The 22,999-nt window shown below is 36.2% G+C and overlaps 1 protein-coding gene across 31 annotated transcripts in view; it reads left to right on the top strand.

Moving 5' to 3' along the window:
- The window catches only part of NRXN1 (neurexin 1), a 743,929-nt gene that overhangs the window by 302,511 nt on the left and 418,419 nt on the right, over nt 1-22,999 (top strand). For all 31 annotated transcript variants that reach the window (XM_076334784.1, XM_076334782.1, XM_076334774.1 and 28 more), the window contains 2 exons: nt 9,582-10,020; nt 19,455-19,838. In XM_076334784.1, coding sequence (XP_076190899.1) covers nt 9,582-10,020; nt 19,455-19,838 — 823 coding nt within the window. The remainder of the gene's footprint in view (nt 1-9,581; nt 10,021-19,454; nt 19,839-22,999) is intronic.

The following is a 22,999-nucleotide window of genomic DNA, read 5'->3' as shown; positions in this document are numbered from 1 at the left end:
GAGTCCAAAACAGAAAGCAGCCAGAAATAGCCACAGCCAAGAGCTAGCTATTCAGCTAGATGCAAGAGTAACCTACGCAAGTGAGAGAGAAGGAGAAGAAAAAGCCAGTCACTTATTTATTATTCTGGAGAAGTAATAAGATTAAGAGCTGTAAATTGGCAGCTAGTAATATACTGATGGGAGAGGATGAAGGAAGGAAAGCTAGTGAGGGGTGGAATAAACCCCCCTCATTTCACTAAAGGGTATGCAGAATTGATGTTCTGCATTGAATTGGAGCCTACAGTTGTTTTTATATATATTTTCAAATATATTTAATATGGAAAAAAGATTTGTTCAAATATCTGCAGACATTTGGGGTTACGTATATTGATAATTGATTTTTTTTTTTTAACAAGTTTTTGTTAATTTGTCTTCAGGTCACTGACCTCTCAAACTTGGATTCTGTGTTGGGTCTATTTTAGCTTTTCTTTTTAATTTGAGCTTCATTCTTTCGCTCTTTTTGTGACCATTTCCATTTTTTTTCCCATACGACTCCTACCCTAGGTAGCTCAGTTTTTAAGTACTTCTGCCACATTGCTTTCAGATGCACTTGAGATGTTCTTTAGAACATTCATTTTTACATTTACATTATTTTTGCCTTTTCCTGTAACTTGTTTCTGTATTTTCTGATCTTGAATTTAAAGCTTTAAGTGGTAAAGATTGGAAAAATCTAGCATAATGAATGTTATGCTAAAGAAATAAGGCTTGAACCCTACAACAGTAATTACTATGCCTCTTTCTTGCAGTCCCTAGAGAATTCTTGTGCTTGATCTTGGGCAGGAATGGTCAATGGGGAAAGGAAAAATAGCACATTTCTGACTTTTCTGCAGAACTGGTCTTTGGTAACTCTTGCTGCACTGTTAGGAAAGGGGAGGAAAAAGCTGAAATCTAGCACAACAATCGAGTGTCCTGTAGCCCTTTCTTTTCCCAAATAGTCATTGGAGGTAGCATGTCATTTGTTTTCTTCTTTAGACTTTATATAATGTATTAATGCAAAGCTACTTTTGCCTCAAATAATACAGTTTGTTTTCCTTTTGGTGATTCTTGTCTCTCTTGGTTTTGTTTCACGACTTATGTCTTGGTAAAGGCTTTATTTCTACTTGGGAGCTGATTGAGCTTCTGTGGAATCACCTTGTTCCTAAATTCTGCAATTTAGATGTTGCCAAGAAATTTGTATGAGTCTTTGCCATGGGAAGTTAAAAAAAAAAAAAAAAAAGGAAAGAAAACTTGAACCCATTTCTTAAAAACAGAAAGCATAGCAACCACAGTCAGAAACATTTAACAGCCTGGCAGCTGACAGCAGGATATACAAAGAATAACAAAATAGTCTATTGAAGAGGGGGAAAAAAGATCTTCAAAAGACTTGTGTCCACAGCAGAGTGAAAAACATAACAATCCCATTATCAAGGTTGTTAGGAAAAAAATCAACATTTTTTTTTCTAACTTCTGCTAATATAACATGTTAAATGATATGCCAGTAACCTAGAACATAAAAGGCATTCTCTGGCACCCTCTTTAGATGTCTCTATCCAGGCAGTCAAAGTGAGAGAGAAAAGAAACAAACAGTTCTGAGATCAGCATTCGAAATTGCAGTGGAAGACCAGTTTGCCTAGAAGGTCAGCTATCACAGCTGTATTAATTCTGCAAATAGGTGACTGATGCATGAAAGTGAGATGATTTTCCCAGTACTCAACAGTGAATCTAAAGAAAAGACAGTAAAAAGTTTCTCAAAACAGTGCCCTATAATGTTCACAGTATACCTATTACTTTTACTCTGATTCTGTTATTACTGGATTAGTTTCTACAACTGTATGTAACCATTACCAACTTTTTTTATTGCCTTAGAGTAATTAAGGTATCTTCCCTGTACCAAATTGTGAGCTATTTGTTGTTCCATTTTTTTGCATTCTTTTAACATCATTGGGGGTAGGACAGTGATGGTTTTCAGATAGCCTACAGTGGACCTTCGGATGTGCTATTGAGTTCATAGTGGACTTCCATATAATTATGCTGATTTTTTATCTTTTTTTCGTACCCATTTGCCTTCCTAGAATTTGCAGGGATTTAAATAGAACATATATTTGTTGGCATTAAGTATGTCTGTATTCTGTGAACAGAAGTTTTAAAAATGTCTGATGTGCAATATATCCTGTAATATTAAGAAAGATGAGTGCAGAAAATGTTCATGTTGCTTAGTTTCAGAAACAATAAACATCGCAAATTTATTGTCTCTAGTTAGCCATTCAGTGTGGCATTAAAGCACTAGCCGAGTGTATTATCATGGCATAGTATATTACACTTTTATGTTTACCTTGAGACATGTATTGTTCAAGCCCAGCTTTTATTGTGTAGCTTTTGACCAGATTTGGTACATTTTATTTTTCTATTTGAATGGCCATTGTGCTCTGTACTCTGTAGTTGCATACTAGAAATTCAGAATATCATACTCTCTTTGTCATAGTGGCTGCCATCTTCCTTGAAAATGGGAGGGTGATGACACCCTGTAGGAAACATGTATGTAAATATGACTTACTTTAGACAAAGCTCCACTACACCTGATGCCGGTAATGCAAACTTCAGTCTTCGTGCAAGTTTCTACCGTGTGAGGAAATGGTGTATCCATTTTACAGAGAAGCAAGGAGAAGTTAAGTTCTCTGTGAGGCATTCGGATGCAGGTTAAACCCAAGTTCCTGGATTACTGGTCCTGGCTTCTAACAGCAAGAATTATTCTAATGATTCTTTTCTTTTTACCTTGTAGGACAAAGTAGTCTGTGGAGAGTATGTCTGATTTTAAAATATACTTGTTATATCTAAAGCTATAAACAGTAGAACAAAAGTATATGATCATGCTCTATGAATAACATGTTAGCCTTGAAAATGTCCATTTCATATTTTTCAAAAGCCACTGCCCTGAGAGGGGGCAGACTTAATATAGCTATTTTACGTTTGCAATCATTAAATATCCTTTTTTCTCTTATTGGATAACTTAAGCAATGTTCAATGCTCCTTTGGACTTGGACAATCAGTAGCTTTCATGTGGGTTTCTTTCCTCTTCTGTCACCATGGAAGAGCCAAGTCCAATTTTAGTAGAGTGCATGGAGAGGTGAGTGTGCTCTGTTTCCACTCCACGGTTATGGATGCTCAGAGTGGACAGGAAGAAGAGGCAGGAGAATGTGAAACTCCCAGATATATATTCCATGGAATTTGTGGCACTGTAGTTGATGAGACATTCTCTTTTTTTCCTAGCTCTATTAAGTCGAGCTTTTTTTGAGCTGAAACTTGCAGAGCAGTTTACCAGATCATATTAATTGATCTCAAATAATGCAGCAAAAGGCATGTGCTATTGTTTTCTCCAGGTGTTTACGTATCTATACCACGGAACCCTGTGCTGTTGTCCTGAGGCTTACCTCCCACTCAGTAGGACTCTATAGACACTTGGTTTTTGTTTTGGTGCTCAAAACAAACCCCTTTCTAAATGCCCCACACTACCACCACCACACACACACACACGTATCCACCCCAGGAAAATTAAAACCATTTCATTTGAGGATGAATAAATTGTTTCCTTGGAGCTTTCATTATACCTGCTAATCTCTTCTCTGTGTTCAGAAAACAAAGGCGGTTTATGAAGTTGAGTAATCCTAGAGGCTTGAATAGCTGTTGTCATTCATATTGTGTGCTTTCACATTGTGTTCAGAAATACACCCCATTGCACACATTTGAACTGGGGCTCCTTTAGTTTTGAGTAAATAGTCTGTAGTTTATTGTGTTCCTTGATATATTCATTTTGGAGGATGGAAATGAATAGAAGCATATTAGCAAAATGACAAGTCTCCTCTGAGAAGCTGACGTTCATGGATTAGTTCAAAACCATTCAGCAAATACCAAAAAAATACATGATAACTCTCCAAGGTCGGTTTTGCATTTGGATTTCTGGGGAATGTGATGCTGTATGCACCAGGTAGTTCTCAATGAGCATGGAAATTCTAGTGGCTGTTAAAGCAGGCTGATAAAATTGCCTCAGGCTTCACTTACTGTAAGTCCCGTTGCTACAGTTTCTGACATCAGTAAGTTATCTCCTGCTGACTTCACTGTGCAGCATAAAATTGTAGGTTAGCAGCACCTACCTGAGCCATTTTGGATAATACTAGTCTCCATTTTAGAGAATTAACTGCCATTGTTTGCACTAGGTGTTCCAGGTCTCATGAAAATATGAAAATACTGCTTTATGGTAGCATAATGATTTATGTGATTCATTTTTTTAACAGATTTAGAGGCTGGATTCATCCATTCATTCAAATTGCATTTAGAAAAGTATTTTTTTCTCATCTCCCTATTAAGTAAATAGACAAGCTCTTCAGAGCAAGATCATAACGTAGGTGCTCTGAACCCCTGGTTTGTCTTTGATTCTCAAGGAAACCTAGATGCTGCAAATTAGGCGATGTGGTTAGCTCCTTAATGATCATATTTTGGTTTAATAATACAAAGTAATTTGAAAGAAATTCTTCACAGTAATTTAAAGGCTTTTAATCACAGTGATTGAAAGGCTATTGCTAGCAGAGTTGGTCAGTATTCTGAAATATTTGAGTAATGCCATTTCTTCACTCATAGTATTTGATGTACAAAATACAAAAAGAAATCTTTAATGTGGAAAGGGCTGCACTTTGAATTGAAAATGATGTTGAAATCTGGATTCTGTCACATCTTTCATGGTTTTAAATTTCATGGAATAGGGTCAGTAGAAAGAACTGGTAGGGTTTTGTTGATATTAATGTTTTTGTTATATCAACTTTTTAATTTGATATTTGAACTGTTGTATATTTAGGATACATCTCTAATATCAACAGTAAATTCCTTGTCTTCTCCTTCACCTTTTCTCAAAGTCATTTATACATTTATACATTGCTGATTTATTAATATATTTTCATTGGCTGCTCTACTACATTTTTTTGTTGTTGAAGGCACCTGCCATGATGACTGGTAAGATCTGTAGTGAATTCTTAATACATTTCTAGAGTTCATTGCATACTAGGGCCCTGGCTTGCAATGAATTATATATATGAGATATCTTTGGGAAGCATGACTTAATTTTGCTTGTGCTCCAAGATGACTACAGACCATGTTAAAGAGAGTGCTGAGCATAAGTTAATATTTGCTGTGTCTTAGCTGGACTTACTTGTTAAGACTCAGCACTGTGATATTATAAGTTACCTGGCATATGGTTGGCCTAGATGGTAGCAAAGGGAGCTCATATCTTGATTGTAAAATACGTAGGTCTACCCTTTCTCTCCTGGAAAACAAAATTATTCCTTGCTTTGGATAAGTCTGTTGCAAGTTATATGGGGAATTGCTAACTGCTCCTTTTTTCTTGGGAGTTTAGGTGAACTTTTGCAGTTTCCAAGAATAAGGTAATTAGATATTTTGAAGACTGAGGTCTTGAACCTTACTTAATATTAAGAGGAAAGAATACAGTGAATGGAAGACAAATTCAAGGTGCTCTTAATAGCATGATATAATTCCCTGAGGGCTGGTGGTTTCATGCACAGGAAAATTATATTGTTGTTGCTCAGGTATGAGAGTGAGTGAGAGAACAAACAACCTATTACCAGGGCCAGTCCAATAGATGTGCTAGAAAGCACATAGTGGTACAAGGATACTGACTGGTAGGCTGTGTAGCAGTAAAGGTGAATGTGATTCAAATATTTCTTTAGTGTAAATTACCTTCACTTGGCTAATTGTGGATCTGTGTCTCTATTTGAGGGAGAATGTATGGAGTTAACATTAAAGAACAATATGTAGGATGGAAATAGCAGTGGATAATATAAGCCTTATTAAAAGCATGTTTGTCTTTATGTACCCAGAAGGAAAAAAAATTAAAAAGCAGAATCTTTGGAAAATAATGAATGAGTAAATTTACAAATTGAATTGATTTGTACCCTAAAGGCTATAGATTCTGAAACGTACCATCATGAGTTATAAAGCAGATACTAGTCTCAGAATTATTCCTTACTGTTCAGTTCTTTTCCTGAAATTTAATGACTACTTCTGTTTGTGAACATACTGCTTTCCTCCTTTTTGCTGTCCTTCACTGATGGCTGAGTACAACTTTCATGGACAGGGAGATGGGGAGAGGGGTAGGAATCTCAGCATAACACCAGGAAACGGGCTTCCAAATGCCAGCTGCATCCAGTTAATAGTTTACAGTTCTTTTCAATTATGGTTTTCAGTTATGGTTCATATATTCCAGTTTTAATACTAATTATCCATGATAATTCAGTTCTATTTTTTCAATTTTGTAAGATCAAAAGAATATAAAAACCCTAAATCTTAGAACATAAACACTCTAAAACATAGATGTAGACTTTATTCTGTTTCCACAAATGAATGTAATAAGATGCAGTCATTCACATCTCAGTAACTACGAAGTTTTAATTGTGTAATATGGAAGTAAGAAATTGTCATATGCAATACTTAAGGATTCCAAGAGTGTTTTAATATTGGTGGCATAAAATTCCCAATATTTGCCACTCTTACTTAAAGTGCTCTAGCAATTTTTCCCTCATATGTTATATATTAAGCTACTTAGAGCTGGTGATGAGTTATTGAGAAAACTATTGCCAGTATTAAGGGCAACGAGGCTGGTGAGGGGTCTGGAGAACAAGTCTTATGAGGAGCGGCTGAGGGAACTGGGGTTGTTTAGCCTGGAGAAAAGGAGGCTGAGGGGAGACCTCATCGCGCTCTACAACTACCTGAAAGGAGGTTGTAGTGAGGTGGGTGTTGGCCTCTTCTCCCAAGTAACTAGCAATAGGACGAGAGGAAATGGCCTCAAGTTGCACCAGGGGAGGTTTAGATTGGACATGAGGAAAAATTTCTTTACTGAAAGAGTGGTGAAACATTGGAACAGGCTGCCCAGGGAAGTGGTTGAGTCCCCATCCCTGGAGGTATTTAAAAGACGAGTAGATGAGGCGCTTAGGGACATGGTTTAGTGGGTGGTGGTGTTGGGTTGACGGTTGGACTCGATGATCTTAGAGGTCTTTTCCAACCTCAATGATTCTATGATTCTGTTCCTGTTTGCACTTTGTCCATCAGATCCTTGAACCATATTTATTAAAAATCATTGTTTCTGAGTTGGCAAATGACTTCAAAGCCTATAGAGCCATTTTAGACATCAAAGAAAGCTTAGCTCTCCTTTTGTCTGCTCAGTTTTTCTAGCATAGCTATTAACTACTTATTTTATTATTCAATCAACCAGCTTTCATTAATATCAGACAATTTGAATTTGTCTGTAAACAAGAAATTCTCTTTGTACATTTATTTGTATTGTCCTGGTATCTACCTTTGTTCAGTAGGCACTTAAAGAATATTTTCTCCTCATGTTCTTTGTTGCCTTAATTACTTAATTACTTTCATTGACAACAGCATGATGTAATTCTAATGAGAGCCCATTTGTTCCTTCTTTTTACCATATCCTCTAGTCTCTGTTTAATGCTTTTCAGTCTATTCTAGAAAGCTTGCCCCTGTAACTCCTTCAAATGAGGTGGAAGCTCTCCAAAAATCTCTCTTGCCATAGAAAGTGGCCAATGTTTCCAGATATCTCTAAGTAATATTGCCTGCCAGGCTACTGGCTTCTTGCTGCATTCTTCTGCCTTTTGGCTTTCTTCACTCTAAAGACAGAAAGTCACCCCAGTGGGAGATCACTTTCATGTGCTTATTCTCCAGTACTCTTCTAAATTCCTTTGTGTAATCTGCGATCTCTGAGGTGTTACACAGGTATTTGATAAATGCAAATATGGATCCTTATTCTCTAAGATTACAAGTTAGTCCAATTCTAGTCATGTCTGATGTCTTCACTTAAAGAAGGCAACACATATTATCTGCCTCTCTGTGGCAGAGTATCATTTCTGCTGTCAGGAATCCACAGTGAGGTTTATTTGTTGTCTTTGGAGACACAGCTCCAGCGGGAACAGCAGTATTTGTACTGAACCCTGAAATAAAATGGAGAAATAGGCTTTTTATTAGCCTTTAGGACACATTTTTAATGTAGTAGAATAATTCTGCCATGGCTTATGATGAAATTTGCTGGGTGGATAATGATACAATTCTTACAGTAAAAAATTGTCGATCTATCAATCATCACTTTAGTGTTCTGTTATCTTTAAACACCATTTTTCAATAGCAACTATCACTTGTGGGGTATGCCATCTTAGATTGTGTGTATGCTAGTGTTTTGATTTCTAACAGTAGCACAGTTCTGCAGTGCATCCCCTGTCTCTTCCACTTACTGTGTGTCAGTTCAGTTTGCAGGGTGGGTTTCATCTGTGTTCAAACTAGGCTTCGGAGGAAATTAATCCAGAAGCTCTACCCTAAGTATTCATTAAGCACTTTGCAACCTCTGGGAAGGATGTAAGGTCTAAACCAGTGATTGGTCTCCTGAACAGCTTCAGGCTACATTGTATAGTTGGAACACTGGATCAGGGGCCAGACGTGATCTAGTCCGGAATGGTATAGAATCTGTAGATGAAGAAGCCTCAGCACAAAGTACTTTGATCTGCGGAGCTGTTGCTTTTGCTCCAAATTGCTTTCTAATGTAGGCTTAACCTTAGAAACAAAGAAGGTTTTAGCTTCTGTCACCATGCATTCATATTCAGCCCTTCAGTGGTATTTTAGCTTGAGTATATAATTTATTGAATAATTAAAAATATTGACAAAATACTTGTGCACACCTTTGCTATTGGGAGCTTCATTTAAGCAGTCCTTGTATCCTGGACAACACAGAAATAGCAGCAATTTCAGAATATACTAATAAAGACTAGAACCCTGGGAAATGGTTATATCAAGACAGGCTTCTCTGGGCAGAGTAAATATGTGATTTGAAGCAAAGATATTTGCTGTGAAGGTCAATTGGATTTAAAACTAATATTGTCTTTCATTTTTATCAGAAAAGTCTTCAGTCAGGGAAAATACGTAAGTGGTTTTATTTTTTTGTCCAATTGAACTGGCTCAAAGATTGTGCTGTTTTTGTATGTTTTGATCTGTATGATACTAGTTTCCCTATTTTGTAGCTTCATGAATACCATGGATGCTGCTATTCCTCAGCCCCAAGAACAGACTGAAAGATGTTAAATTATAAAGTATCTGACCTTGGTACTTTTTCTGTACATGAACAGAAGAGTTAAGACAGGGTTTAGAGGAAGAAGGAATCTAATACTTCTCTAACGTAGCAGAATGGCTGTGCAAAGAGGGATTTTAAGCAATCAAGGCCACGCAAGCTAATTTGCAACTGATAGTATAAATTATGTGCAGATTCTTTCAGATTGTTTGAATTAAGTCTAGGGATATTTTTAGAGCAACTTTGTTTGGTTTAATGAAAACTATTAATAAATCATTAGTCAATGAAAACAGTTACTTAATTTTGTGTGTATGTAAATGATCATATTCATATATCATCATTATTATCCTTTAAATAATATGCCTATTCAGGATTATATCTGTTGGTTAAAATGGTCAAGTTCGTCTTAGTAACTTCTCTGCTTTGCTTGCAGGTTGTATATAAAAATAACGATGTCAGGTTGGAGTTATCTCGACTTGCCAAGCAAGGAGATCCTAAAATGAAGATTCATGGGGTTGTAGCATTTAAATGTGAGAATGTTGCAACCTTAGATCCAATCACGTTTGAAACACCAGAGTCTTTCATCTCTTTGCCAAAGTGGAATGCCAAGAAAACAGGCTCAATATCATTTGACTTTCGTACAACTGAGCCAAACGGCCTGATTCTTTTCAGCCATGGAAAACCAAGGCACCAAAAAGATGCCAAACACCCACAGATGGTGAAGGTTGACTTTTTTGCCATTGAGATGCTTGATGGCCACCTCTACCTGCTGTTAGACATGGGATCAGGTACTATAAAAATAAAAGCCTTGCAGAAGAAGGTTAATGATGGTGAATGGTACCATGTGGATTTTCAACGGGATGGACGGTCAGGTAAGCTGCTTTTTTTAATATTCAATATGGTTTTTCATGTTGTATCTGAGAGAATACTGGTATATATTATGTTGCCACCATTAGAGTTGTGCATCATCTGAAAAATAAGGGAAATATAAGGAGTCATTACTGTCGGGTACCAGAATACAATGATTTGCAAAGTAAAATATCTTATGTTAACATTTATTGGGTAATCAGGTACTTAATCTTGCAAGTAAGTGTGCTGTGTACTTCAAAAACAAACAGTAATCTCCCTCTGTGCTTGCTTATACCAAATAGCTGAAGTGGCAAGTTTCAAGAATAAAGCAAAGAAGAATTACTGAAAGTAATCTCCAACATAGGGAATAGTTGGCCCACAGAAACAGCACAGACCTTCCAACCATGTCAGCAGATCTCAGCATAATTAAATTCTATGCTAATGAATGGCTAACAGCACATATCAGCAGAAATGGAAATATGTGACTTGCCGTATTCTGTCAGTATGAGTCGTAATCTGTAGTAGTTTACTCAACAAACGATCTCACTGAAAAGGGTAAAAATAAAGAATTCATAAACTCTTCATAATGCTACTGAAATCTGTTATAGCATAAAATGCATTTAACTAGTGAAACTGTCCTTGTGTTTCAGCTGCACCTGATCTTGAGTATGTATCTTGACTTCAGCAAATAATCAGTATCATTAATTGAAGGACAAATCTATTCTATGGTATCTTTCCTGTAGTTCATGCCAGGATTTGGGGATGGGGGGGGAATGTACTGAGTCTGTAATTCAGTCCATCAGAGAATTTTCCGATTAATATCAGTATCTAATCTGAAGTTTATGTACACTCTGAAATTGAGTGTTGAAAAAGGTAAACTCCTCTTTTGGATTTTGTGGGGTTTTCCCCACCTTCTTGCTTCTGGTGACCCCTTTTCCATGACTTGCATTTATAATTTCTTTCTGAAACTTCACCCCCAAAAAGTTATTGTTTTATGACTTACTTTCTTACTACCCACAAATGAGATTTCAGATCAAGCGAATCTTAGGTGCCGGTTTAAATTGAAGATTTCAGTCAAATCCATGCTGAAAGTCAGACCAAATTCAATTGATCAGTCTGCCCTGGGATTATGAAAAATAATGATTTGATTCCTGGGCTGTGCGGCTTAAAATTCTAATTGTAGAGAGTCTGATTTTCTGATTATAATGTGTCAGTTGCTTATTTACATTTCTTGAGGTTAAAAAACCAAACAAACAAATAAAAAACAAACCCCCCAAACAACAAAACACACAACTTCTCAAAATCCTCAATTGTGATTGACTATCCAGCAGTTATATTATTTATACTACAATCTTCATTTCAGGCTTCCTTCTTAAGTGCTATTTAGAGTGATTCATATGAGGCAGTAAACCCTGTAATAATCATGCCTGTGGGACTCCACTGAAAGCAAAGTTTATTCTTACATCCAAAGTCAACACAGCTATAAAGAAAAGAAATAAATGCATAGCAGTTGTTTACATTTGAAGATAGGTTCTGCACTTTCATTGCTTCACAAAAACTATAGCTCACAAGTGCCATTAAGAGAGTTTAGGGCATATTTTATTTAATTCTTTAAAACTGTTGATGGACATCAGCAAGAATGTAGACTAATTTTAGGAAGCAATACACACCTGGTAATCATGACTGCATATTATTTTTAAGTAGAACCATAAATATTCAAATATATATGTAAAAGAAAATTAATCCAGCTGATGAATCGCCTATGATCAAGATAGGTGAACTTTGTTTACCCTGTCACTCTTGAAAACTGACCACAGTACCCATTCACCCTAAAACATTAAACTATTACTGGGAATCGTTAATAAATATGTAGGCATATGGATTGTCAAACTGAATTTTTAGCTGAAATCTGAACCAGACATCAAAGACTTTCTGTGATTTTAATAGATGCAGTAATACTTTACAGTAGGAGAAGTACCAATAACAGTGGCAATGCTGTTATTTTTCTTAATGAGAATATTGGCTGAGGTAGTATCTTAGACTGTCAGATTTAACCAAGTAAAATGACTGCCTAACAATTAAAATAAACAATGAACTGTATGTTCCTATTTTCTTCTGATTGGAACAGGAAGTACCAATGTGTTATGTTTAGATTATTTCTTCATGACTTATGCATGTTGGTCTATTATGCTTTTTTCCATGAATAATAAAATCCACTTTACTATTACAAGAAGCTTTTTCATTTATTTTCTCTAGCCAAAACCAAACATACTGGAAATCATATGAATATGATCACTTTTCACTTGCTTACCTTCAGCATTTTTGTATAAGTGAATGAATATACCTTGTATAAAAAAAAAAAATAAATTGTCTTTTCTGAGACTTTCTTGTTGCTGCTGAAAAATACTTCCCAACCTATCGTATAAATGAAGAGATTCTCCTGTTAATGGATAAGCAGCTCAAATAACCTGTGATTTTTTTTGTTTGTTTTTTAAGTGAAGTTTGGTGTCTTGCAACCTTTTACTCCTAGGCTTCAAATCCAATGCAGAGTGGTTCCCTCAGATAATAGAAAGCTGTGACATTTCTCAAGGAGCTTTTCTAATTTTCTTGACTTTCATATTAGCTGGATCAGCAAGTACTCAATTTATTTTTCATTCTTTGCTCTCTTCTGGACTCTTAGTCACAGGGAGCATCTGCTCTAAACTACTCACTTTGCCATTGCCTGTCTGGGACTGTGGTGGGGGAGATGTAAGGAACGAGAGCACATTTTTTAAATTGTACTTATGCAGGCCCTATTCGCTAGTAATTCTGCTGAGCCCCTCAGATTTTGGGAGATACAAGGAAGAGGGAAGAGATGGTGCCCTTTAATTTCGTTTTGCTGAAGGAACTTTTGACCTATTATTCTTATAGAAGTTTTTCACCCTAGAATCCCATCCTGCTGCCTGTAAGACCTACTCTGAGTGCTTCCTTACCTAAAAAGCAGATCTTCGGTGAGAAGGAACTCCTGAGACCTTATTTCCCAGTGTTAAGTAAAGAAAGATTTCATACCTTCTCCATTGGTCCATCTTCCTTGCTAGGAATGCAGCAGAGGAAAGGGAACACACGTTCTCCAGCAGTCTGTCTTTTTTGCTAAGTATACAGCAGAGGACGCCAACCTGGTACCAACTGCTGTGTCCTGTCATGTGAGCTGAGTTCCCTTTCAGTATTCATGGTTATTCTGAATTCCTGTGAAGGACAGTAGCTTCATAGCTGCTTCACACGTGCTCTGTCTTGGCCATAAGCTGTATGCTGTGGTCACAGTCCTCATCGCAGAATATTATGCTTTAGCATCCCTCATATTATGCTTTAGCATCCCTCATATTATGCTTTAGCACACAAGATGTAAAGTGTATTTAGAATTTCTTAGTAAGCAAATGTGTTTCACATGCACAAAAAGCAACTAAATAGGCCACATGAGGTAAGCATTGAGATTAGAATAGCTGTAGTAGCTGGAGTTACAGTCTTAAACAGAATTGAGACAAGATTTAGAAATATGTCTTAGTTTCTTATACACAGACTTATGAAAAAGTAAATTGCTGAGATAATGAATATGATTGCAGAGGTTCATTAACTCATACCTAAGGGGAATGTTTGTCTGTTCTGCTCTTAACAGTACTGCCAACTCTGCAGTAAAAGAACTGGGGGGGGAACAAACCCCAAACTAAAAAAACCAACAACCATGAAGCAGCCATAAAGGTCTTTGCTCACGGTGTTTCTTGTAACACAGTAGAGTTAGGTTTAATAACTGTTTTCTGAGACTTGAGTATTGTTTAAAATTTTGTTAAACTGTTTACCATATTTAATAACCTTGCAAGGGTTTTTTGACTAAACCACCATTCATCCTTTGGAAAGCATCATTAGACAGTGAAATTGGAGAGGAAACTTACTCTCCTTGTCAACCTCCAATTGTGTATGGCAGCGAAAACAGAATGTACTCATAGGTAGGTAGCATTTAAGGGCTAAGAAATCACTGAAATTTTGAACTAAAGTTAGAGTTTCAGCTTAAATACTAGAGCTTAAATAGAGAAATTATCTCTAGAGTATGTAATTAGAGCTTAACTATAATCACTGTCTCACTGTAAGTAGTGCTTTGTCGATATCCATTACATGCATTGTTGTTGCAGGTTCTTTTTTTTACATGTAAACCTCTATATACTCCTTCCCCCATCTTTCCAACCTTTTAAGAACTGCCAGATTTACATGTTCCTATTTCAACAAATGTTAATAGTTTATGTATTTGAGATAATGGGTTTATCTTGCATTTTAAGGAAAATTCTTCCAATGATCCTGGTAGTGTTTTTCATTTATTCATGAGCTCATAGAAAAATTGAGATGGGGTGACCTTGAGAGGTCCTCTATTTTACCCCTCCAATGAAAGTAGTGACAGTACACTTGCATCAGTCTTGACAGATGTTTGTTGACTTACCTCCAGCAGTGGACAGTGTACCACCTTCCCATGTAATCATTCATAAACTGAATATTTCTGTATATAAAACAAGCCATTTTGTCTGTAATTTCCTCGTTCACAGCAGGCACAAAATACATCACACTTTTTCCCTGTGTCATAGCTCTATACTTTCTATGATTTGAATGCTGTTATGTCAGTCTCCAGTTTTCTTCATAGACTAAGAAACCCCAGATGCTTCCTATCCTTATATGTCATGTTCTGTACCTATTGAACATTTTTATTGCCATCTTTTGCAGTCTCCTCAGCTGATCTGCGTCTTTCTCAGAGTTCAAGGTAAACTTCATGAATGCTCAGTGAAGTGGTACGATAGGCTTCTCTATACCTCCCAATATATTTCCCATTTTGCTCGTATGTATGTTATTGTTAACTTATATTGTTGACTCTTCATTTTGAAGAACTGCCCACTAATCAATTATCCGTTAAGTCAAAAATTCTTGCCAAAAAACAATTTCATTAGTTTTTCTCAGACTGTTCCTCCAATACAGAAAGATGTTTCTGAATTTTTAAATTGCATTTTACTCTCAGGTGAAATGCTGTAAAATCAGAGCACCTGTAGGTCATTATAGGACCCTTAAATTTATGTCCAGTTTCTGGAGATAAGAAATGCTACCTGTTTTTAGAGTCTGAAGTTAGATCATGAATTCCCAGACTAAGTAAATCACCACACACCTTGTCTTTCAGTCTTCCCCTTTTTCTTCTTTCAGGCTAGACAAACCAAATACTGTCAGCTTTTTCCCATTTCTTTCTTTTTCTGGTAGAAATACAGACAGTATTTCCTACCTTGAGTATTAAAAAACTTTGCAAGGAAGCTGCTTGTTTCCTGGCAAACATTATTGCTTCAGTGTTGCTCTTTTCAAAGGAATAGTATAACTGCTGATCTGATTATGGGTGCTGTTATGCTAGGTACTATGCAAAAATATAACTGAAAGGATGGTTCTTACTACAGAGAAGTTACAATTTGAGGTTATTGTTTTCTCTTTCTGTTGAGAGGCCAACACTCTTCTGAATCTGCTGCTTCCTCATCATATTCTGTTGTCTTTAAGTTATTTTGTAAAACAAAATACGTCCCATTCTTTTCCCTCTTATCCAACTTGACAATTCTGGTGTGAAAAGGGTTGATGTTGCATTATCTTTACAGGGCAAATTATTAACCTTTTCCTGTGCTGGCCACAAAAGACATTCGTACGCTCCATTAGCTTCCCCTCTTCCTGCTTCTCTGGAAAGTGATGTCTCTTCACATTTGTAAGTAGAAGCATCCAAATGGATTGGAGCACACTGATTTGACAGAACAATTCCTTTTAATCTGCCTATCATTCCCAGAGAAAGTAGGTTTGAAGTCCAGCAAAGGGGGTGTACATTACTATCCCCGGATTCTGTGGTAGCATCTGCCATTGTCATGAGGTCCAACCTGAGACGGTTTCAGTAGAGCTTGAAAACTTTCCCTCAAGAAAGGTGACAGGCTTAAAAAAACCAACCAAACAAAAAAAAAACCAACAAAAAATCCCGGGTAGATGAAACCGCACACTCTGTGTCAGAGCTCTGGATGCACTGTGAATCCAAAGGTGTTTATAGACCCATTATTTATTTTCTGCAGGCCCATGTTTTATGAACTTGAGTTTTGCATTTTATTTTAGGATATTTCAAAAAAAATACAATTTTTGATATATTTTGGAAGTCTCCTTTATTATTCTTGGATTTTTTTCACCTGCATTTACAAAGCAATTAGTGAATAAAGTTTACATTACCTATCAGAGATACATAAAAGGTAATTTGGATACCAACAGCTGTGATGGTTGTATGGCTGCCTGGACATGCTGTTAGAAGTTCAGCTGGAAACTAGCATAACTCGGTAACTGATAGCATAAAAATCTTTGTGCCCAGGCATGGATTTTCTGCTATTAGCTAGACTAAAGCCTGTTTGTATTATAGCCATAGTTCTTGTTCTAGACTGTGTGCAATATGATATTTTGGTCAAGCTCCTACATAACAGCTGAGCCTGAGTGAATTATTAAAGCTTTGAGTCTTCTGCAGGTGCTGTTTGACTTAGTGTAGCTCTCAACAAAAAGGATTAAAGTTAACTTACAGTTGTTTGATTAAGGGTAATACACACAGTATGTAGGTCAGCTGAAGTGTCATGGATATGTCCAGCAGTAAATTGGAGATAGTCCAGCTGGGTAATAGGGGTTCCATGGCCTTCCAAAACATGAAAAAGATGCACAGAAGAGTTGTTGCCTGTTATGTTTTTCTATCCATAGTCATTAGATGCTATGATTACACTAGGATTTCAGGGGACTTCTCCCAAGGAGTATTTTATGTGGTGTCATTTCTTGGGGAGGGGAAAGGAAAAGTTCATTTCTTTAAGAAGCTATTGATACTTATTCAAAATAATACTTACGCTCTTTCCAAGGTAATCCTTTATGACATACAGAAGAAAATTTTTCTGCTTCAATCTATCACCTAACTATAATTCACAGTCACCAGAGTGTAGTGGTGATCTACAATTCCCTTTATCATTCACCTTTCTCAGCCTTCTGTGCTTGCAAAACTTACATTTTGAACCACCGTGTTAATGTCACAGCTACACTGGCTGAGATTTACCTGTCTTTTCCTGTGCATTGAAAGCCATCAAGACTTAGCTGATTTTTTTTTTTTTTTTTTTTAATAGAAAGGGAGCCCTAGATGTCTTCTAGCATCATGGATAGCTTGAAAACACAAGTGTCTTTGTCCAGCAGAAAACAGCACCATGCAAATACATGAGCTTGAGGTTGGAGGCTGCAGCTGCGTTAACTTGTGTCAGTGCAAGTGCTGCCTGAACATAGGTTTAAAGTATTTGGTCCTAAATTAGCCTGTACAGCAACAGGTGGGAGCAAGCAACAATAGCAGTAAGAAATACTGTGAGCACAAGTATGATTTATATTTACAGAATCTTTAGGGTTTTTTTTAAAGGAGAAACAATCTATTGCCTGTAAGCAGTCCTTGATACCTAGGATGCTCTCAGAAAAGTTAGCTATCTTGGTTTAACAGGTCATTCACAGGTGTCCTTGTTTGAGGCAAAATATATATATATATAACTTGTTAGAGTTAGCAAAATAGAATAGTCTTATCAGTTTTAAACAGGTGGAGGGTTGGAAGAAAAAGGATCTTGGCTCAACATGCCTGTTTCTTACAGTTGAGACTGGAAGTTCACTTACATCTATGTGATTGTTCAACTGACACAGAAAACATTTCTCATAATACATAAAAGGGAAATCTGACCACATCCTCAAATGTTCTTTAAACGTGCTCATAAAGATGCACAAAGGCTATGCAAACCTTTGTTTTATCTTTTTAGATCTCTTCTAATAGTAGGGAGATCCAGCCCTTCTAAAATCCATATGTCTCAAGTCTCACATGGGAGTTGGATCTCCTGAGACCTCTACCCCAAAGAGCTTTTATTATAGATTCAAACTGTTTATATATTCATTCTGTCCATGTTGTTGAAATTAACCTGTTGAACCAACAAAAGAGCAAACAAAATATGTAGCTCCCACAGGACTCCTCTTCATTCCTAAAAGAGAAGCCAAAATTTTAGGATGTATCCAAGTAAGAGAATGATCTTTCTGACCTGCCTCTGTTTGCTTAAAACTCATATTTTAGTATTTATGCTATAAAATTTCTGAATTTATTATTCTCATGCACCACTCCCACCACAGTGAAAGTATTTTTGATAATCAGTGTTATCTTCTGGAATCTGTGTCATGCTGGAAATGGTGAATCGTGTTAGTTTTATGTATATATGCATATATACATAAATGATAATAAATACATTGATAAATACATTGTGGTAAATGTGATTCTTCAGTGTCTTGTCACCATTAATACACTTTTAATAGTGTGTCCAGCAGATAACAGTGATGCATAATGAGGCTGGTACATTACAATAATCTGGTGACCTATATAATATTTTGATTTACTTTTTGCTTGCTTTTGCACCCATATAGAATGGTAAGGAGTCATTTCTGTGAAGATCTACATGAAGATTCTTTTTTCAAGTGATTTTACTTAGTAAATAAAATTAAATTTGGTTGACATAAGTATGTTCTGTGACTCCATGTACGAAATTTGGTTTTCTGCCTATTCAAATTGTAAAAATTGGATACCTCATTACTTCTAAAAAGTACAACAAAGAGGATCTTTACAGTCAATTACAATTTCTTTGTTCAGACACTTTGTAGAAACAGAACTTTATTTTAGGCTTAAATTTGCTTGTTTACTTTTTAAACTTAAATGGAAAAGATACTTCTGATTTCCTGAGGTTCTATATACATCCTCTCTCCCTCTCTTTGTAACATGCACACATTTCGAGGTAAGTGTCAGCAGCATTGATTTTTCCCTCTAGGAGCACATCACTGTCTTCTTAATGATTGCCTGTCTGGCAGCAGATGAGAGTATTTTCCTTCTGCACTTAAAAAAAAAAGTCTTATCCAAAGCCCACTGAAAGTGGTGAGAGTCTTTTAAAATACTGCGTCTTTGGATCCAAACCAAAGACACAGATTTGCCTCCCAGGTTGCAACCCATCAATGCAACCTCAGCCTTAATGCTTTGAAGCACATATGAGATAGTGAAGAGATTTTTTTGTTGCACAAGCAAGAGATTTCTGAAAATAACTCTGAAATGCATCCCCCCCTACCCCTACAAGATTGGTAAGGTGATTTTGACTTTTTTTTTATATTGTGACCATGCAGTATTGTGCCTATATGTTTTTACATTGTTTACTTCCTGACAATATTTCTACTACGTTGTAATTGAAATAATGAAGTGTATCTATTATTGTATAGCTGTACAAATAGAATACCTATGTTTCATTTATAGATATTTGTCAGGAGCTAATATGGCATGTAGATTAATGAGTAAAACCAAAATCTTTTAAATGTCTTGAATATCATGCATTTTATTGTCTTTTCTTCTCAGGGACCATATCTGTGAACACATTACGTACACCATATACTGCACCAGGGGAAAGTGAAATCCTTGACTTGGATGATGACTTGTATCTTGGAGGCTTACCAGAAAATAAAGCAGGCCTCGTCTTCCCAACAGAGGTGTGGACAGCACTTCTCAATTATGGATACGTCGGCTGCATTAGAGATTTATTCATTGATGGTCAAAGCAAAGATATTCGACAGATGGCGGAAGTTCAAAGCACAGCTGGAGTAAAACCCTCATGCTCAAGAGAAACTGCAAAACCTTGCCTTAGCAACCCCTGTAAAAACAATGGTGTATGCAGGGATGGGTGGAACAGATATGTTTGTGATTGCTCTGGTACAGGGTACCTTGGCAGATCATGCAAAAGAGGTAGGTTCCATGAGATGGCTGTATTTCTGCTTTCTAGAATCCTGCACAATGATTAAAAATGGTAACATACCGTTATCTCTTCTGAGGCAGAAAAAGCATCTTTGATTTCACTTGATGTGAGATGAAGACCTGTTCTAGACTGAAAGAAGTAACTCTAGAGGAAAGATCTTGGCGGAGTTTCTAAGATGCATGAAGAATTATTAGTTGACTATGAGAGAGAGACAGTACTGCTAAATGTCTCTTAGAAAATGTCTCCTTCTGTGTCTCATCATACATTGCTGAGTTCTGAAAAGCTTTGTGAAAGTAATTTCAATTACTGCATTACTAAATGGTCACATTCCAATTCCAAACTGAGGTCTTGTTGTCTGCCTATTTATGTCAATACCACTGTGTAATTAAATTTACTTTTGAATTCCACAGTATCACTTAAATCCATGGCCAGAACTTCAGCCATGAGTCAAAGCAAAAGAATCAGTGTAGGACTCTATATTTCTTACTTAACTTTTTTTTTAAAGATCATAGTACCCAAGGTAACAGTTTCTACTTATCTTAAATCACTGAGTATCCCTCTTGCCTAGAAAAGGTAAGTGTAAAGTTGACAAACCCCACTTATTTAATTGAAAAGGTGGATAGTGGCAAGGAAGATAGATGTTGAAGTTAGTTATAGGAAGAAAACTCTGTAATTTATTTAAAATAACAGAGTATGCTAATAAAAGATTTTAATGTAAGTAGGAAAACAATAAAAAAAACCTTAGTTAATATTTTAGGTATTTATTTTTATTCTCATTGGAATAGGAAATGTTTCAATGACAGAAGTTATATTTTTTTCACCTCACAATTGACACAGTACAGTTTCTTCTCAAGCCAAAATCTAAACCTAAAGTTTATTGGCTGGGAACGTAAGTTCTTTCCATCTAGTTTGACTCATTTTTCTAGTTAGTAAGGTGAAACAAAAATGTATTCTTTAAAAATAAAACCCAGATTAATGTTTAAGTTGTATGTAAATAGACATGTGCATTTATGTAGAATTAATACCATGATATTATTAGTATTTGCAAGTAGATTCTCAGTTTCTTCTGTTCTTTCTGTCTTATTTTTTGAGTATATATGCCTTTGGTTCATGGCCAGTTATTATGAGATCTCCAGATTGTTCTGTTACTGGTGGAGTGAAGCTGGCAGAGGGCATAACCGAGCTGTCTGATGCATTACAAAAGCCTTCAGTTAAACATGTCTGGTGTACCACCCTGTGGCAAAATTCTGCTATTACATATGGCAGAAGTAAAAACAGGATTTGCATTTTTTCGACTTGAGAGCTAGGAAATGTGCGTTAGAGACAAAAACACATGCATATCTGCAAAGAACTTAAAAGCAGGCTTCATCATAGCAATTTCTTATAAATATATTTGACAGGTGGTAATATTTTATATAGAAACCTCTGTCTTTTCTATTTCCTATACTTTATTTTCAACTGTCTCCCAATATAGAGCTTGATTTTCCCAGTGCATTCCCCTAATGGGAATGGTGGTACTATGGTGGTGGTGTTGGCTTCTCTACAACGGTATTTGGTTCTTGTCCAACAGAAGTATGTGCAGCAGTTCAGACAGTATGGGATCATTTCCTGCTCTTGGGTTTCCCTCTCCAGAGGAAACTACACTGAAAGGAGATCTCCTTCCAGTACTATTCATATCCCAATTGGTCATGCATTAATAAGATTATAGCTTTTGGGATTCTGAAAGCGACACGTTGGCATCCTACCACACGGAGTTATTATAACTACTACCCGTGTGCAGTAACTGATAAACTTTTGTATTTGGTGATATAAGCAACACAATTATAATTGTTCAAACTAATTTAAATAAAATAGGAACATGTTCATTTCAACAAACAATACAGTTTCACAAAGAAAAGAAAGCATTAGAATAAAATATTGGAGATTAAACAACTGCAATATTTAACTTAAGTGATTAAGATATCTTCAGTAAACAAAAGCATGTAGCTACTTTTTAGTACTGTCATTTATTTTTCATGCTATTTCCCCTAAAATAGGAGTACTAACATCCATATGTGGATGTGTCGTGTACAGTGCAGTATTTGAAATAATTTTGGTCAGTTTATCAGTGCACAAAAATGATGGAACACAACTCAGTTCTATTTTAGTTTCAGTATACTTAAAATTAATATTTTTTTTATATCCATGTGCTTTTTATGCTGTTGCAAGTTATTAATGATTTTATTCTTGATTTTCAGTAAGGTTAAACATCAGTATAATCTGTAGATTGGCTTTAGTAGATTATGGAAACTACAGCAGATGGATGGACAGATGTCACAGCAATATAATTTGGCTTCCTATCTTACTTTGATTGTGGATCACAATATGTGACTGCCTCTCGGCAAAGTCTTTTGCAGGTGTATACTTTTGACTGGATGGCTAGGAACAATGCACAAAAGTAAATTCATCAAACAGTGATAAGAAAAAGTAGGCATGCAAAGAAAGATTTATCAGTGACATTTCTGAGGAGAAAATATATTTAAATTAGAGTGTGTGTGTGTAGATGTCCACACTGTGCATGCACACACACCTGCATGCACACATATGCATTAAATAAAGAAATATTGGATGCTTTAAAATTTAAAAAAAAAAGAAAAATACAGGTGATGTGATACGATGATAGGTGGTATGAAGAATCATGCATTCAAAATACTATAGTAATTCCATTTCTGACTTTAACACACAGGATCAATTATTTAATTTAAGTTCTAGCACCTTTACAGTGTGACTTAGGACCTCAGTCCTGAAATAATACCAGTGTAGAAATTGGGAGGAATCATTTAAACTTCTATTCACGTATTATCTAGTAACTAATTGCATATCAAGAATTATTTCCATCAGATTGATGGAAAGGTTCTTCGATTCACCAAGGCTGCAACTTTGGGCTCAGATGGACTGAAGTAGCTGCCATAGAAAACACGCAAACAGTGCTTAGCTGAGCATGCGCCTGTGAATAGAACAAAACCTAAAAGTTTGAATTTGAATCAGTAGCCATCAATATACTTGAATTTATAGGAGTAAAATCATATGTATCAGAGAGTGTTTTCAGGGCAGGATATTGTTGCTTTACTTATACTGGTAAATAAAACAGGGTCAGACAGCAAACCTGAAT

The sequence above is a fragment of the Aptenodytes patagonicus genome, chromosome 3, assembly GCF_965638725.1.
Source record: "Aptenodytes patagonicus chromosome 3, bAptPat1.pri.cur, whole genome shotgun sequence".
NCBI lineage: Eukaryota > Metazoa > Chordata > Aves > Sphenisciformes > Spheniscidae > Aptenodytes > Aptenodytes patagonicus.
This window is presented reverse-complemented; position numbering and strand designations above follow the sequence as displayed.